Genomic DNA, 20162 nt, shown 5'->3' on the forward strand with positions numbered 1-20162 from the left:
GTAATGAAAAAAAAAATGTTTTAATTTTTGCTGCAATTTTTGTACCTTCGAACCTCCTTAAATTCAAAATTCTTTGTGATATTTTTGTTTTTATAAAAGTTATGATAATTATAAAAACTAGTATTTAAAATTGTGATTTGTTTGTTGCATTTCTAGAAATCTCAACAATTCATGCATTAGTATATTCTAATGACCTGTCATTTATCTAGTATTGGTTTTATTTTAAGGGTGACAGATTCAAGGAAGCAACTAAGATAAATCTGTCTTTATCTGCCTTGTGCAATGTAATCTCAGCTTTAGTTGATGGCCACAGTACTCATGTTCCTTACAGAGACTCTAAACTCACAAGATTATTACAAGGTAAACTCATGTTCCTTACAGAGACTCTAAACTCACAAGGTTATTACAAGGTAAACTCAAGTTCCTTACAGAGATTCTAAACTCACAAGATTATTTCAAGGTAAACTCATGTTCCTTACAGAGACTCTAAACTGACAAGATTATTACAAGGTAAACTCATGTTCCTTACAGAGACTCTAAACTGACACGATTATTACAAGGTAAACTCATGTTCCTTACAGAGATTCTAAACTGACAAGATTATTACAAGGTAAACTCATGTTCCTTACAGAGACTCTAAACTGACACGATTATTACAAGGTAAACTCATGTTCCTTACAGAGATTCTAAACTCACAAGATTATTACAAGGTAAACTCATGTTCCTTACAGAGACTCTAAACTGACAAGATTATTACAAGGTAAACTCATGTTCCTTACAGAGACTCTAAACTGACAAGATTATTACAAGGTAAACTCATGTTCCTTACAGAGATTTTAAACTGACACGATTACTACAAGGTAAACTTATGTTCCTTACAGAGACTCTAAACTCACTCGATTATTTCAAGGTAAACTCATGTTCCTTACAGAGACTCTAAACTGACACGATTATTACAAGGTAAACTCATGTTCCTTACAGAGATTCTAAACTGACACGATTATTACAAGGTAAACTTATGTTCCTTACAGAGACTCTAAACTCACAAGGTTATTACAAGGTAAACTCATGTTCCTTACAGAGATTCTAAACTGACACCATTATTACAAGGTAAGTTCATGTTCCTTACAGAGACTCTTAACTGACACCATTATTACAAGGTAAACTCATGTTCCTTACAGAGAGTCTTAACTCACTCGATTATTACAATGTTATATATTATACTCTTTTTACAAAGCCTAAAAACTGACATGGTTATTATAAGGTAAATAATATTATTCATGTTCTTTATAGAGATTCAAAATTAACTCAGTTATTAGGAAGTAAAATATAATACTCCATTATAACATGGCATTATATTGTTTCTTATGGAACCTTCATAGTCTGACAACTGACTCATTCATGACAGTATAAAATATAATATAAAATATGCTGACAGAGAACTGCTACCTTGTGAGTTAGAATGTTAAAATAATTCTCAATAACATTTATTTTCGTGAAAGATAATAATTGTATACATTTGCTTACATCTACATCATATCCCATCTTTTCATATATAATATTTCAAATTAAAATGATTTTCAGTCATTTATCCTACTTTAGGTGAAAATTTGTAACTTTTTTATTTGGAGCATTAGGATAGAAAAGGGGTAAGGCCACACTTAAAAATATTTTGCCTTGCCCAAACCAACACTGAGACAGTGAGTAGATAGGTAAACATTTTCTTTCCTTTTTTTTTGCATAGAGAAATTTAAGTATCAGATGTTTATTAGTCTTCATGCCTATCTGAATAAAAAAAAGTATTTTCACATCAGGACAATAAAAGATTTTGAGTAGGCAGCTATTTTTTGAAGTAGGTAGGGTTAGGATAAACAAACCTATTCCTTTTTATGGCCTAAACAACCTCTCTTAGCTCTTTGTTGTCATGGTATATATCTCATGAATGATTTGTTTTACAGATTCTTTAGGAGGAAATGCCAAGACAGTGATGGTTGCAAATATTGGTCCTGCCAGTTATAATTATGATGAAACACTTAGTACACTCAGGTAAATAATAAATAGTAAAACATTATTTTAAGTTGATAATTATACCACTGCTTTAAAAAGTGTGGTTATACTGTTTTACCTTTGTCTGTCTGTCTGTCCATCCCATGAATATTTTTCATCAGGAAGTTCTTTATTAGGTTTTCTGAAATTTGGTTTCATAGTTCATATGAGTCGGCTATACTGTGTGATGCATTTTCAGATTCATCACTCAACAACTTCCTGTGTATCATATACTTTTAGTGGGTTTATCATTAGTGAGCAGTAGCTGACAGATTCACTTGTTTGAACTGAGTTTTCTTATAGTTAAGGATTTAATCCAGTGACATATACATTCATTGGCAGTCTATGTCAAATTATATTTCATAATCAATGGACAATGTGGATTCCTTTATTTTCAATGTTTGAGAAAAACATGAATATTTGTGGTTATTTGATTTTGCAGATTTGAAAATGACTAACCTTTAGGAAATGCATGCTTGCCAAACTAAACTAAGCCCAATTTCTTTCAATGGAACACGGATCATTCGATAAAATTGATAACGGAAATAATTCCAGAAAATTTAAGATATAAAAAAAAAAAAATTTTTTTAACAAAGATCTGTATGTGTATTCACAATATTTATTTAATATATTTGTGAAATCAATTATAACTATAGATACTAATATTATGAATATGTTATATCTTACCAAATAGTGCTTCCCTAAACTATTAGGTAAACTAACATGAGGGATACTAAGTTACAAGCTGTAAACTTGGTAAATTGTAACAGCAAATTTGAAATAAAGATATTTATTACGTTTAAACAAAAAAAAAACCTTTAGGAAATGTGTACTACCTTGATCATTTAAACTTATCTATACCCACAAAATCCAGTAATATTGTTAAATATAACAAATTGTAATAATGAATCCACAGTAATGAAAAGAACTATGTAAGCGCAAATTAACTGATTTTTTGTTTTTGAAAATCTCCTTAGATAACCTTGCAAGTACTTGACAAAATTACCAGTCATTACGTCATGTTTCCAAATAATATTTTCAAACGCTGAGATATTTCATTGATGAATTAAAATATAGCTACAGAAGTAAGATTGACTTCATAGTAAAAGTGATGGATTAATTATATATTAACAGGTATGCTAACTGTGCTAAGAACATGATGTTATTAATTATATATTAACAGGTATGCTAACTGTGCTAAGAACATGATGTTATTAATTATATATTAACAGGTATGCTAACTGTGCTAAGAACATAATGTTATTAATTATATATTAACAGGTATGCTAACCGTGCTAAGAACATAATGTTATTAATTATATATTAACAGGTATGATAACCGTGCTAAGAACATAATGTTATTAATTATATATTAACAGGTATGCTAACCGTGCTAAGAACATAATGTTATTAATTATATATTAACAGGTATGCTAACCGTGCTAAGAACATAATGTTATTAATTATATATTAACAGGTATGCTAACCGTGCTAAGAACATAATGTTATTAATTATATATTAACAGGTATACAGATGCTAACCGTGCTAAGAACATAATGTTATTAATTATATATCAACAGGTATGCTAACCTTGCTAAGAACATAATGTTTTAATTATATATTACAGGTATGCTAACCGTGCTAAGAACATCAAGAACAAACCAAAGATAAATGAAGATCCTAAAGATGCCTTGTTAAGAGAATTCCAGGAAGAAATTGCAAGGTATAAACTGTCACAGTGATATTAGATAATCTATATAAGATAATCTGTTCCTAATAGATGCCTACACTTTGTCACAGAACAAATTAAACCAATTCTATCTAAGTAAAACTGTTCAGGGACTAGTACTTGTATTACAGCAATGAAGTGAAAGGACTAGAAATGAGTAAGACAAATGTATTTATTGTGTATATTTTTATAAACAGAATTGTCCATGGATTTGGGAGTCTTTTTTTGGGCACATTTCTTGCTAACTAATTGCCAAATAAGATCTTTATAAATTGTTGTCAAAAAACTTTTTCACCTTTAGTTCTTTTAAGACAAACTGAAAATAAGGAGATGTGGCTGGCAAGAAGACCATTAAAAATTGTATCTCCTAATCAATATGAAAATAAATTAACAAATATAAATGACCATAAGCATTGTCAAGACAAGTGACCAATCAACTGAAAAAGAAACAACTCATTACAAAGTTTGTATTTGCAGGTTGAAGGCACATTTAGATGCTAAAGGAGGACCAAGAAAGAAGAAGAAGAAGAGGGTGAGAAGAAATGAGGATGGTAAGATAAGGTGTCCAAGTGTAGGAATGAAGATAAAGATGTTTCCCTCAAAAGGAATTCAACAAAATGATTATTTTATTGACGTTTATCAAACTACAAAACATAAACTTGATTACCAGCTATTAACTTTCTCCTTTTATCAGATCAATTCATAGCTATTTGTAACAGCTTTACACAATTTTTCTTTACTTGTACTGATTCTTGAAACAGCTTCACATAATTTCTATTTACAGATTCTTCTACCGGGCATGAAGTTATGCACCTGCTATTTTTATTTTTGATCTCAATGATTTTAGGGATTTCCCTTACAGAAACATATATTTAGCCATTCTGTATATATTATTAAGAGACGGCCGTGAACACTTCCTTGAAAGACTCACACATATTGAATATAAAATATTTGTCTGTTTCCTACAAACACTTTCACTTCAAACAAACAGTATACATACTGGTCACTTTAACATCTGGTTTGAGATCGTAAGATAGTTGTAAATAACAAAGTTGATAAAAGTATGTTGAAGTAGTTTAAAAATGACTCCAGTGACAGATATTTTTATGCCCCACCTACGATAGTATGGGGGCATTATGTTTTCAGGTCTTTGAGTCTGTTCGTTCGTCCGTCTATTTGTTTGTCGTTCTTTCGTTCGTCAGTCCCGCTTCAGGTTAAAGTTTTTGGTCAAGGTAATTTTTGATGAAATTGAAGTCCAATCGACTTGAAACTTATCATACCTGTTCCCTATGATATGATCTTTCTAATTTAAATGCTAGATTATATTTTTTAACCCAATTTCACCGTCCACTGATCATAGAAAAGGATAATGCAAGTGGGGCATCCGTGTACTATGGACACATTCTTGTTTCAGGTGACATAGTTAGTGAATCTGAAGGTTCAGAAGAAGACGATGATGAGGATGAGGATGGTGAAGGGGAAGGAAATGAAAAAGATGCTGAAGCCTACATGAGTGAACAGAAAGCCAAGTTGGAGCAAGAAAAACAGTCTATACTCAACAACCAGACAATGGTGATCGAGGTAAGAGAATCTGATAATAAAAAACAATCTATACTCAATAACCAGACAATGGGGATCGAGGTAAGAGAGTCTGATAAAAAATAATCTATACTCAATAACCAGACACTGGTGATCAAGGTAAGAGAGTCTGATAAAAAAAACCAGTCTATACCAAACAACCAGACAATGGTGCTTGATGTAAGAGAATCTGATAATAAAAAACAATCTATACTCAATAACCAGACAATGGGGATCGAGGTAAGAGAGTCTGATAAAAAATAATCTCTACTCAATAACCAGACAATGGTGATCAAGGTAAGAATAAAAAGCCTGTCTTTATCAGGCTTTGTCTATCCTGAATTGGTTTCCATTCTCTAATTCTAGTTTGCCTTAACCAAATGTTATTAAATTTATAAACCATGCTTATTACCACAAAACGCAGATCAAGTTAGAAATTTGGTGGTGTCACTTTTATCATTCATGATTTATACCCCTTATATTCATAAAAATTGCTGATTTTTTCATTTCTGTTCCATAACTTAAGTTATTCTCAACCAAATAAAATAAAACACAATGCTTATTACCACAAAACACTGAACAAATTTGGAATTAGGTGGCGTAAGCATTACTGTTCTTGAGTTATGCCCCTTTATTGTTTAAATGATGTGGATGTAAGCAATTATAGGCAACTTTAAAACATGCAACAATGAGTAAAACCTATACTGTAAATCAGCTATAGAGGACCCATTATTAGCAATGTAAAACTATTCAAATATGACATCAAAGGAGACCTGTGGTGTAGTGGTTAGAGCATCAGAAGGATCCCAGTTTTGGGGAAATTTCAGGGACTGAATTTTAGACTCTTTGTTGACCATATTTGCGAGTATGGTCTCAAGAAATAATGATAGTCCGTCGGATTGGGGAAATAAATGGCTGACCCGTATTAAGAGAGAGCAATATCTCTTGCACATAAAAGACGCCCTTGTAGATTTTGAAAAAATGCAGGCTAATGCCGCTACAGGGCAGCACTCGCACCCGCAAGGTGGAAAGGAATTAATATAAGTTGTAATCACTTGTTTCCCAATCCACTATAAACAAATATTTTTAAATTAAACATGAAATCAAAGGGTCAAATTTTATAACAATGATTTTTGAAAAACTAATATGACAGACAACAACCTTATTATATTTTATACTTAAACCACATAATAACATGTATGCACTATAAAAGATTTCCCAACTTGTTTGAATCAACTAGGTAGTCCAGAGGTAGTTATTTACAGCTAGTATTTGTCACTGGAAAAATCACTCGTAGTCGTATATATATGCAAGTTAGATTAAAATTTTATTTTGTACAGGAAAAAGAAAAATTGCTACAGGAAATGAAAGACAGAGAAGAAAAATTGCAACGAGAAAAAGAAGCTAAAGAGGCATTGTCTTCAAAAATAAAAGCTATGGAGAGTAAATTGCTGATGGGTGGTAGAAATATTGTGGATCACACTAATGAGCAGCAAAGGGCACTAGAGCAAAGACGGCAGGAGATTTCAGATCAGAAAAAGAAGGAAAGAGAAATGCAACAAAAATTAGATGAAAAAGAAGGATCTACTGTCGAGATGCAAGAAACCTATCAATCATTACAGCAAGAAATAGAAGTCAAAACCAAGAAACTTAAAAAAGTAGGTCTCCGTAATGAGAGTGGGACATAGTCATTATTTGTTATTATTTTAAATGTATGTAGTTTTCGAGCATTTTGGACAATTGATTTTTTTCTTGAAATTACACACAGAAATATCAAATAAGAAATATAGAAATTAGCACTAGATATTTATCTTATATGCAATCTAAATTTTTTATAGAATCTGCCAAAATAAAAATAAAATGGAAGCGAAGAAGTCATTTTGATTCCATCATAACGACTAACTTATCTGTAATTTTAAAATTAGTATTTGTGATATAATGTGTAATTTTCTAAGGAAAAGTCACTTTTGGTTTTCATTTCAGTTGTTTGCAAAGCTGCAGGGAACAAAACAGGAGATACTAGATCTCCAAGAAGAACATTCCAAAGAAAGACAGGAATTAGAACAAACTCAAGAAGAGTTAACTAGGGACCTCAAATTAAAGTAAGATATGTTATTATTTTCCTCAAAATTAATAGTAGAAATCATAAGTTTGACATAAGGAGAAGCTGTACCCAAATGAGACACCTATCCAACAGTGCCCAAATGATGTTGAAGTAATTGAAAATCTATGAGTAAAACCAATACAGTCACTGGTACATGGCATAGACATTGCAAAATGTAAAATAATTCAATCCAGAACACCAATAAAATTATGTACAAGCTGAAAATACAGGCTCCTCACCATACAATGTTTCTCTTAACCTTAAAAATGTCAAATGACTAATGAAATGAAAATAGTAATTTTTCAACAATGTTTTCTTCCTTTATATGAAAGGAAATAGTTATAGGTTTGATTTTGTTAGTGATAATATTGAGTTTAAGTGATTTAAGGTTTTATTGTAGGCATGGTACTGTAAATTCAGAAATCTTTGTATTATTGCATGTCTTGAAAAATAAAAACTTGCATTTAAATTTCTTTAGTATTATTTGTGTTAAGATATAATCTAAAGTGTTTGTCAAATGAAGGTGAAGAAATGTATGTCATAATTTCTTTATATTGCAGACTGCTTATTATAGAGAACTTCATTCCAGCAGAGGAAAAACAAAAACTGAATAACAGGGCATTCTTTGATGAAGATGAAGAAACATGGAAGCTTCGGCCACTTGCTCAGAAAAAGTAGGTTTGAATTCTGTAAAAAGGTCAAAAACCAAAAATATATTAAAAGGAAGTGCCCTGCTTAAGTTAACACTAAAATTTCAAACCTTAACATGCTTAAAGTTTATGACCCCTTCTGTAGCCATTTTTGTACGAAATTTTTAAACTTCAATTGTATCAAAACTGCAGCTTCAATGAATAATAAAGATAGGCCATTTTGTACATATACCAAGGGGAAACTTGATGCAAAGCATTATTATTCATTGTTTCATTGCATTTAATAGAAAAAGACTACTTTGAGGCAAATATAGAAAATCCACAGACTTTAATGCAGAGATTTTTGTTATAAAATTTGAAACACAAATTACTTACTTGCTTACTAAAAGTTCTTACCAACCTGTAAATTCCAAAATACCTCGTGCTGAGTCACTAAAGTCGAGTGCACCCTAAAAGGTGTACTTGATTTGGTCTATATTTTTATTTGTTCTAACCAATAACTAGATTATTAAACTTGTTTTGAGGAAATCAATGCTAGCACTGCATGCATCAATCCTATATCTGTCAGTCATCAAATTGCCAAATATGAGAGTACAAGGATAAATGCTGTGGATTTTCTATAAAAATTTCCATATATTTAGCATTGTATCAACACAAGGGTACATAAATAGGGGTTTTATAGTTAGATTGAAAATGTTTTGGAAAATATGCACAGGGATGACTAAGTTAAACTAAGTCTTTGTTCAAACAAATATGTCCACACCCCTAAAAGTTTTTTAAGAGCAGTACAATTTGTGACAGTCTGATAGACACATGCAGGGACAGATATAAAAAAGATGGAAATAAATGAAAAGTGTATAAATGACTTTCCTGAAATTACAAAAGGAAGTTTGTTTGTGTTGTAGCCACTCATTGTTGTAGCCACTCATTGTTGTAGCCACTCTTTGAGTATTTTTTTATTAGTCCCCTACTGACAAAGTGGAAGGGGACTTTAGGTTTGCACTCTGTCTGTCTGTTGTTGTGGGAAATCAATTTTCTGCATGCTTCTCCTTTTTTTTTGTCATTCTTGAAGATTTTGATTTGATAATTGGTATATAATTTTATCATGACAAGTTTCAGATCATGTTCAAATTTTGGTCCAGTCTGATAATTTTGTGCAGAGTTATGGTGCCTGCCAAGTTCTCTCAAATGATCAGATTTCTTCACTAATTTTGTCATGGTTGATGATATTAACTCAATATTGTTGCATAGTTTACATAATGACAAGTAGCATATTGTTCCAGTCAATTGAATTTTTAAACCGGTAGGACTACGTATTCATGAAATTTTAATTAATCAAATATTCTTTGTTTGAAAAAGAATAATTTTACATTTGATGGTCAGTTTGGTAAAATTACAGATTATTAATTTTTTTGTCTGCCTTGCCTATCTGTTTGCTTATAACTAAGTGTAATGTATTTAACAATATATCAACTAACAATTTGAATTTCTCAATAAGACCAAACTTAATTCCCTAGTGCCTTTTTAATGGATGTGAATAATAAACAACATTTGAAGATATATTTGTTAAGTAGAACATGTTTAAGTGTTACTGCAGGTTGCTTCACTAATTTCTTGTCTAATGTTTACAGTACGATTACAATGGCAAAGAGACCACAGTCAGCATTAGGTAACAGACGACCGGTTTCAGATTATGCTAAAGTTGCATCTGCTATGGGAGGTAACCCACGTTTTAAGGTTTGTATTTCAGTGTGTATGTTTTGCCAAAGATAAATGGCAAGATTTTTACTTTAAAAGGAGTATTTTTAAGACCTATCAGTCAAGAGATGTTAGGATGCAATGCATATATATTTCTAATCTGCATTTATGCATAGAATAAAAAGAATAGTACTAATGGAATATAAACCTTAATTCATCCTTTAGTGTGGCTGTACTTGGGTTCTATTTGTTTTTATTTAAAGAAATTGTCCTATGAATTTGGATCAAAATGTATAAAAGCAACAAACATACATTACAAAGAATAAAAAAAAAGATGTAAAAAAGGGGAGACTACCAGGTAAAAAAAATATAGCTACAATTTACATGTTACAAAAGACACAAAATAAAGCAACACCATCAAGAACATTTATTAAGATTTTAATTTTTTTTCTCTAGTTATTTGGTCAATGATGTTTCAAAATTGTTACTTTATCAGTGTGTGAAATCATATTGCTGCAAAGGAGATGTACATGTATACTTTATCAGTGAGAGAAATCGTATTGCTGCAAAGGAGATGTACATGTATACTTTATCAGTGAGAGAAATCGTATTGCTGCAAAGGAGATGTACATGTATACTTTATCAGTGAGAGAAATCGTATTGCTGCAAAGGAGATGTACATGTATACTTTATCAGTGAGAGAAATCGTATTGCTGCAAAGGAGATGTACATGTATACTTTATCAGTGAGAGAAATCGTATTGCTGCAAAGGAGATGTACATGTATACTTTATCAGTGAGAGAAATCGTATTGCTGCAAAGGAGATGTACATGTATACTTTATCAGTGAGAGAAATCATATTGCTGCAAAGTAGATGTACATGACATGTATACTGATGTCAATTGTTTTACCTATAGATTTCCAGAATTAAAAAAAACCAGGCGGATTTAGGGAGCGACATTTATGGTTGATGTAGACTTTTTACCTGTTACACTCCAATTGTTGCTTTGTTTCAAAATCCTTTTTCTGCATCAGAAAAGTTTCATAAATCTATCAAAAAATCAACCTTATTTTGAGATCTCCTCATTAATATTTAGATAAGAGCAACAGCATTACCTCAGATATATTTGCTACAAATGCCTTTAATATACATATTGCTTTTGTGTATGAACTAATTTGAAGTAAACTTTACTGATTTTTCCATCTCTATTTGAATATATTGTCACCATATTCATTTATCAATAGCAAATTTTGTATCCTTTATTATGACAAAGTTATAATGGGAAAAGAAATTAATCAAATACAAAATAAAAAGGTTTCTTTGAATTATTTTTATGCCCCACCTATGATAGTAGAGAGGCATTATGTTTTCTGGTCTGTGGGTCATTTCGTTTGTCCATCTGTTCCTTTGTTCATCCGTCTGTTCGTCTGTCCGTTCATCCGTTCGTCCCCCTTCTGGTTAAAGTTTTTGGTCAAGGTAGTTTTTGATGAAGTTGAAGTCCAATCAACTTGGAATTTAGTACACATGTTCCCCATGATATGATCTTTTTAATTTTAATGCCAAATTAGAGTTTTCACCCCAATTTCATGGTCCACTGAACATAGAAAATGATAGTGCCAGTGAGGCATCCGTGTACTTGGGACACATTCTTTTTTTTTTTTGTATAAATTTCATGTGTATTGAAAATCAAAAACTGTATTGCATCAAATGTGAAAAGTAAACATTGAACATAAACAAGGAAGAATAAACATAACAATTCTGTGTTGTAGGGGGAAAATATAATGATGGTGGAATTAGACATGCCTAACAGAACTACGCGTGATTATGACCTGCCACAGGTGGCACCACGTATTCAGGCTGCACTAGACGCAGCACTACAGGATGAAGAGGATATAGATATTGAAGGAGGGTGCGTACTGTTAAATTTCTGTCATTAAACGCAAATATCTCTATCTTCGATCTCTTTAGTTTTCATTAACTCTGCAATGAGTAAATAAGCCAAACACAACAAAAAGAAAAATCAAGGATGAAAATGGGGAATGTGTCAAAGAGACAACAACCCGACCAAAGAGCAGAAAACAGTCCGGGCAAGGCCACCAATTCGTCTTCGACACAGCGAGAATAACCTGCTCCCAGAGTCTGGATACATCAGGCGCTGACCAAAAATGTGTTCTAGTTCAGTGAAAACTGACGTCAGACTTAACTCCTGAACATATAAATGAACTCAAATTAAAAAAAACATACAAAACTAACAAACCCCAGAGGCTCCGGACTTGGGAATAGAAGTGAAAATCACAAAAACAATTGATTTAGAAACTTGTATTTGTTAAAAACAGAAGTTTGAATAGCATAGTTAAACGAAAATAAAAACAAACGGTGTACTGAAAATCTATGCTTAATAATATCAGATTATCACATGGCATTTTTCATATCGCATGTGTTATCAGCCCTAGGTTCAATATTAGCCCAAGAGCCGCATGGCTCGAGGGCTGATATTGACTGAGGGCTGATAAAAAAAGCGATATGCAAAATGACATGTTATGATCTTTTTATCATATGCTTCAACCATGGAGAAAAATAACTGATTTGTTTATTGATCCTTTTACGTGGTTCTGTAATAGAAGTTTAAAGATTGAAAAGTTCACGGATGTCGGACCCCAAATTTAGTACATTCGATATGAAATTTTTCTATCATTTGCCTCAACAGAGAAGAAACACGTTTTAATATGCACGTACGTAATGACAAAAAACAACAAAATGGAACACATAACAAATTTTTCCAACTTTATTTTTATCAAGTTAGTAGCTACCTAAAATTATACATGTTATATATTAATCTAGAATTAACTTTTTTCATTAGTTTAAACATATTTATTTATAGTGGATTGGGAAACAAGTTTTGCAACTAAAAAAAAAACTTTTTTCATTAACAATTAAATGAAATAGAAATTAGCCCTTTTCACAAGTGGGGCGATTGGTTACGCTTGAGCTTCCAATAGAAATATTCAAAATGTGAGATTTTTTTCTTTTTATTAAATCTTATTCAAAAATTTATCATAGTAAATTTCTTGAGTTTTCTATGTTGTGTTGTGTGAACTATTGTTGTTGGTCTGTCTTTTTCATTTTAACCATGGCGTTTTATGGTTTATTTTCAATCCATGAGTTTGACTGTCCCTCTGATATTTTTTGTCCCTTTTTGATAGCACCAGCCCCCAATTGGCCTTATTAGGCTATGCTTACTAGCCTCCTGTTTTATAATTTAATGTCATTCAATTTGATTCAATCCAGAAATTATGGCAAGAAATGAAAAATAAACCATTACCCCAGAGATTTTAATATCTGAAATATCAAAAATTCAATTATTGAAAAAAAAAGTTCAATGCCGATTTTATTTGTACGACATCCATAACACGCTTTTTGTAGAGACGCTCCTGGCTAGCTTTTAAATAATATTAAGTATAATTATTGATATTATAAAATAATGGAATATGCAATATTTGTTTTAGATGAGATCAAATTAAAAGGCTTTACAAACAAGTGTTTAACCCCGCCACATTATTCTTGTATGTGCCTGCCTCAAGTCAGGAGCCTGTAATTCATCTCCTTTTTATAAGAACAAAATAAGAACATTTCTTGTTCATAGCATGAAATAGATTGTCATATAACATATTATTGTATAGCAATATAATATTTCCCACAGAACGTAACCAAAAGTTAGCGTGCAATAAATTCTAATATTGCACTAGTGCAATAAATCTTCAAATTCGTGACGTCATCAACGGTCAAATCTTAGTTTAAACCAATTTTTACTTTCAAATATTATATTGCTATACAATAAAAGGGTTATTGCATGAATATTGGGGAATATTGTCCCTCGTAGAACATATATTGCACTCGCAAGCTCGTGCAATATAAAATTCTACTCGGGACAATATTCCCCAATATTCATGCAATAACCCTATATTATTAATTTAAATAAATTTATTCATCTTAATTTTCATTTTAACCTATATATGAAGACCTGAAATATTCTATCCTACACAGGTACATGTATATAGTCCATCAAGTAATTCCAAAAACTTCTGATTTTAAACTTTAAAAAAGGGGGTAAAAGGTTATTTTTGTGTACATGTAACTTGTTTTGCCACTTTTTATTTTTATACGTGCAGCTGTGAAAAAGGTTTGTTTTTCACCGTGTTTGTTGAAATCTATAAAAAGATAAATGTGCAAGAAATTTTTGATGTACGTTCATCATGAAATTGATTTTTTTATTTTGAGTTTTTCTGTGCAGATACCCTCTTTATTCCCCTCTTTAAACATAATTTTCATATTTACTCTGGGACAGGACAATTATTTTCATGTTTTTCTTCATGTAATCTATGATTATAATCCTATAATATGTAGACTCTCTATAATATACATGTATAGCAGTAAGTGTTGTGGAGAAGAAACTTGGAAACAGATTCTTTTTTATAAAGGGCTGCCAGAAAACCAATTATTTAACTGGGAACAGGGAGGCGATCATGTTTTTTTTTGTCTCTGAAAAACGGATTTTGATTCTGAAGTGTGGGGAAAAATTATACTCTGGTCAGTAAAGGAAGAAAAAAGTATTCTGAGAGAGGGTTATAGCCATATAAGAAAAAAATGAGGTTACTTTTATATCTGGTAGAAGTGTGTTTTAGGAAGCGGCATGCCAATATTTTGTACAAATTTCTTTTCTTTTTTTCATTCCCTACTTCATAACTTGCTGACCAGATTTTTTTTTCTCTCACATTTGTAATCAAAGTTATTATTTCATTTTGTTGATTCAATTAGTGATAACTATAGTATATACTAACGTGTCCCAACAGGAATAAAAACACCTGTATTCCTGGCAATAGTGGTATGCATCTCCACACTGATATGGCGGTCACCAGCTTTTGAAGAGGTGTGGCAGCAAATCAATGGATTGATTGCAAAAATACCGCATGTCTGCCTTTTTCTTCTTCTTTTCAAATTCTCCGCACATATTTCTTTGTGTGTTTGGCAAATTGTTAGCTTGTCTGTGTAACCAGATTGCAACAAGGTCAAAGAACACTCGGACAAAATACATATTTTTTCTTGGTTGGATAAGGATTTCAATGAAATAATAACATCATTACAAGTATTATCCTGCTTCAAATAGTCATTCAAAGTACACATGGTTATATCTACCCATCAGACAATATTTCAAAGGCAATTTGTGATTTTCCCTCCATTTAACTTTCTATTGTTGTAAGCCTGCTGCAAAAGAACTCCTCAAAGGGAGGTAATTTGGTGGGCCCAATAACCAAAAATATGACAACAAACCACTAATTTTTTACCATAGTTACAATGATTTTTTTTAGTAGGGATGCATTTGCCCATAAAAGTTTCTTTTATTTATTATTAACATTATATTGCTCAATTAAAATATATTGATGATTGACTGTGAAATGGCTGGCTTTTCTTGAAATTTGAAAATAAAAATAGCTGATGAAGACTTCTTTCTTGAGGGAAAATCAAGTAGAAATTAATGTTTTCTCATTTTTTGCCAGAATTTTTCTTTATTCCATAATAAGTTGTAGTAGATATTGATAGTGAGCTGCTTTTTTGTGTCCAACATGTAAACAGCAACAGTAATTTCTGCAAATTGGATCTCAGGTCATTAGTCCACATTTTGACATGTTCAGACTCTGTTACCATGGAAACGACAAAACATATAATTTGTGTGTAACATAATTTTTTTCTCATCTTAGTCTACTAAACACAATAACATCAAATTTGGGGCATTTTGGTCTGGTGTGTGCCATTGGATTTTGGTGGTTATAGAGAATTGCTCTTTAAAACATTTGTAGTTTATGCATAGCTCTTCATTAGCTGGTTCCCCACTGAATTTTCTCGTTCTCTCATTAAATTCAAGTATATTCCAGTTTATTTTAATCAATGTATTTTAAGGAGAGACGAATAAAAATAGGGACTTTACAAGCCTGAATTTGGTAAAAATAAAAAGCCTGAATTTGGTAAAAATAAAAATAAAGATGATCGGGAGAAATTATATGCAAATACTTTCTTTTTATGCTGATTGTATGACATACATAGTTGGCTTTTATGCTGATTGTATGACATACATAGTTGTTTTTTATGCTGATTGTATGACATACATAGTTAGCTTTTATGCTGATTATATGACATACATATTTAGCTTTTATGCTGATTGAATGACATACATAGTTGGCTTTTATGCTGATTGTATGACATACATAGTTGTTTTTTATGCTGATTATATGACATACATATTTAGCTTTTATACTGATTAAATGACATACATAGTTGGCTTTTATGCTGATTGTATGACATACATATTTAGCTTTTATGCTGATGAAACAACATACATTAGACCGTTGGTTTTCCCGTTTGAATGGTTTTACACTAGTAATTTTGGGGCCCTTTATAGCTTGTTGTTCGGTGTGAGCCAAGGCTCCGTATTGAAGGCCGTACTTTAACCTATAATAGTTTAATTTTTAAATTGTTATTTGGATGGAGAGTTGTCTCATTGGCACTCACACCACATCTTCCTATATCTATTAGCTTTTATGCTGATTAAATGACATACATAGTTGGCTTTTATGCTGATTGTATGACATACATAGTTGGCTTTTATGCTGATTGTATGACATACATAGTTAGCTTTTATGCTGATTGTATGACGTACATAGTTGGCTTTTATGCTGATTGTATGACATACATAGTTGGCTTTTATGCTGACTGTATGACATAAGTAGTTAGCTTATATGCTGATTGTATGACAAACATAGATATCTGTTATGCTGATTTTAGAAGCTGATGTAAGTCTTTAATAATCTATTGATATTATTTGTTTATTTCAGAACTCCAAATGTATTTAGTATGAAACAAAAGCCTCGTAAAAGGTAAGTATTTTTTTTACCATAAATCTCTACTTTTGATATGATTTTTATGCTGCACCCAGGGGCATGATGGTTTCAGGTATGTGCATCTGTCCATCTGTTTTGCTTCAGGTTTAAGTTTTTGATCAAGGTAGATTTGGAACTTTGTACACCTGTTGTCTAAGATATGATCTTTCTAATTTTAATGCCAAATTTGTATATCCCCACTTTGAAAAAAGAGGGGATACTGTTTTACGTCTGTCTGTCTGTCAGTCAGTCCATTCCATGAATATTTTCGTCGTATCTTTCTCAGCAACTACATTACAAGGATTTCTGAAATTTGGTTTCAGGGTTTATATAAGTCAGCTATACTGTGTGATGTGTTTTCAGATTCATCGCTCAACAACTTCCTGTTTACCAAAATATTTGGGCAGGGGTATCATTAGTGGGTAATAGCTAGCAGTTTCACTTGTTACCCCAATTTCACATTCCAATGACCATATAGTGATACAATGTAAGTGGGGCATCTGTGTATTATGGATACATTCTTGTTGCCAATAAGCACTGCATGGTCTAATGCTCGTCACTTTCGTAATTTACGAAATGATTTTCGCATTGATGAAAGTATTTCAATCAATTTTGTCACTTAAATTTTGAAAGCGTAAAAATATTTTTGCGTATTAAAAACTATAAATTAACCTGTCTTTATGTTTTTGACAAGTTTATGACCTCCAGGTAATTAATATTTGCAACAGGTGTTACAAGTTGTGATTACCGCCATCGGATGGATCACTTATCCGTTAATTAAACCTCATAATTGACCATCATAATAATATTCTCATAGACCAAGGTGAGCGACACAGGCTCTTTGGAGCCTGTAGTTGTTCATGTCAGAGTAATTTTAATTTTTTTTTTAATATCAATGCAGGATTTTAATAAAAACATTTTTTATATTTTGTAGCAGCAGCAGACCAAAATCATCAAAGAAGAATGAACAGTCACAGAAATTTCCACAGTCACGAGGTCTGGTCCCAAAATGACCTTGAGGAACATTTCCCTTTGACCTCTATTTACAGCTGATACCATGTCTTTCTGCACAAAGATCTTCATGCAAACTTTTTCCATTTTGATTTCACATTGTTCATTAATGAAATGTTTGAAGTTTAAGTATGTAATATATAAGATGTAGAAATTCTGTAGATTTTATTTGTTATGCTGTAACTTTTGTCTTGTAACCACTAAAATGTTTCAAATACATAAAATAAAGTATCATAATTTACTACTCAGTCGTCAGGGGCAACCTTGGTAAAGTAGGGTGGATTCATATAATGTTGTGGGTACTTCTGGATCTATGAAAACTATTTCTTAAATCTGCATACATGCCTATATAAATATTTTCCTAGGTTAAACATGTTTTGTGGTTCTGTACCGAAGAAACCCATGAATATTGGTATCCAACAAACAATAAATATTCTACAAGAAATAAAACTCTTAACGTTTAACTAAAGGATAAGTCTGTTTAAGGATTTGTTTGTACTGAATATTGTAAATATTGTTTTTGTTGTGAAATTGTATGTTTTTTCGTGAGATTCAGGCGCTCAGGAACATTTCTGGGTTAATTTTCATTTCATGAAAGTGATGAACAAAAGTCTGTTGATGAAGATATATTGTTCCTAACAGTGAGTTATGTGCATAAATACCATATTTCTATCTGTGATATTTAATGTTGTGTATATATGTGGATTTAGGAGAAGAGTGTTATTGATATTTGCACTGTATACAATAAGACCAGTAAAGTGCGGATCATTTTCATGCATATAAACATAGTGCTAGAAAATGACATTCAGTTGTGACACAGCTGATGCCTTTAAGTCATTAAAACAAGTAAAATGATGTAAGTTTTGTTTACAGTAGCCATAAAATTAAAGCAACGAAAGTTTCAACCACTACTCACTATATTTGTATTTATGATGGCATAAAGTATAACAGCTGCCTTGTATTTTTCAAAACTTATATTACATTTATGTTTTGGAACAATTAATACATTAATTTATGAGAAGGTTGTATTGCATGAAATGCTTTTAATATATTTCTATCACAAAAAAGTTAACATTCAATGTCTATGTATTATTTATGAGTGAGGTTACATTCACTTTGTATAATTAAGTTTATGAACATTTTTTATTCTTAATTCTTTTATTAGACTTTTGAATGTAGTGTTGAATGCTATTGATCAGTTTTCATTTCAAATATTTAAACAATTAAACTAGTGTACACAAAACTGTTTTACACTACTAGTGTAAAAATGGCAGTAGTTGCAATAATTTTAATTAAATTTATTCATATAAATTTTTGAGTACCAAATTCTTACAGAAAAATTGTACCTTAGTCACTATTTTCACACAAACTACTATAGGGAAACACTGTTATGAACATTTATGTATGTGTCATTTATTAGCAGTATTTATTTTATCTTAATTTCCGTCCATATTTATTTTTATTGATTGTATATGTCATTTATACAAACTAAATGGTTGTTTCTTTCCATGATCTATTTTATATTTATTATGTGATAATTATCTTAATAAATTATTTCATGCTGATATTTTTATGTTGTTTTATTCTGTCACAAACCAGTGTTTGACAAAATTGTGGTGCTGATTTGTCATAAAATCTGCATATTAAACACATTACATTTGGACATGTTATTATTAGGTGAAATAAAATCTGCATAACACATTACATCTGGACATGTTATTATTAGGTGAAATAAAATCTGCATAACACATTACATCTGGACATGTTATTATTAGGTGAAATAAAATCTGCATAACACATTACATCTGGACATGTTATTATTAGGTGAAATAAAATCTGCATAACACATTACATCTGGACATGTTATTATTAGGTGAAATAAAATCTGCATAACACATTACATCTGGACATGTTATTATTAGGTGAAATAAAATCTGCATAACACATTACATCTGGACATGTTATTATTAGGTGAAATAAAACCAAACATTTATGAAAAACAATATGAAGTCCCAAAATATTCCAGCATATGAAATAACTGGTTCGTATGCATATTAAATTTAGGTATTAAGTAAAGGTCTACTCAATACAATTATTACATTTGTCATGATAAGGGTTTCAAGGTATACATCTCTGTGTTTTATTACATTTGTCATGATAAGGGTTTCAAGGTATACATCTCTGTTTTCTCTAAACAGAAATTACAGAGATGAATTTAATTTCTAATTTAATTAATGTTAACTTCACTTCTATAAATATACATTTGTTTTATTAATTCCAATCAAAAAAAGTTACTGAGAGTTTCTTTCCCAATTGTATTATAAGCAAAGATCTTAAAAAAGGTTGCCACATATGTAGTCCTATGTAATGAGATGGACACATCAACCTTCTAAAATAGATCCCTTTTATGAT

The 20162-nt window shown here is 31.2% G+C and overlaps 1 protein-coding gene across 3 annotated transcripts in view; it reads left to right on the forward strand.

Annotated features, from left to right (window-relative positions):
- LOC134683360 (kinesin-II 95 kDa subunit-like) overlaps positions 1-19317 on the forward strand; it is a 34610-nt gene extending 15293 nt beyond the window's left edge. For 2 of the 3 annotated variants that reach the window (XM_063542615.1, XM_063542616.1), the window contains exons 11-22: positions 228-360; positions 1959-2046; positions 3675-3770; positions 4254-4327; positions 5191-5357; positions 6695-7012; positions 7338-7456; positions 8019-8132; positions 9740-9845; positions 11577-11716; positions 16695-16736; positions 17674-19317. In XM_063542615.1, the coding sequence (XP_063398685.1) occupies positions 228-360; positions 1959-2046; positions 3675-3770; positions 4254-4327; positions 5191-5357; positions 6695-7012; positions 7338-7456; positions 8019-8132; positions 9740-9845; positions 11577-11716; positions 16695-16736; positions 17674-17752 (1476 nt within the window). In that variant the 3' untranslated portion in view covers positions 17753-19317. The remainder of the gene's footprint in view (positions 1-227; positions 361-1958; positions 2047-3674; positions 3771-4253; positions 4328-5190; positions 5358-6694; positions 7013-7337; positions 7457-8018; positions 8133-9739; positions 9846-11576; positions 11717-16694; positions 16737-17673) is intronic. The other variant, XM_063542617.1, reaches the window with a different exon arrangement.
- The last annotated feature ends 845 nt before the right edge of the window (positions 19318-20162 follow it).

The sequence above is a fragment of the Mytilus trossulus genome, chromosome 9 (genome assembly GCF_036588685.1).
Source record: "Mytilus trossulus isolate FHL-02 chromosome 9, PNRI_Mtr1.1.1.hap1, whole genome shotgun sequence".
In the NCBI taxonomy this organism is placed as follows: domain Eukaryota; kingdom Metazoa; phylum Mollusca; class Bivalvia; order Mytilida; family Mytilidae; genus Mytilus; species Mytilus trossulus.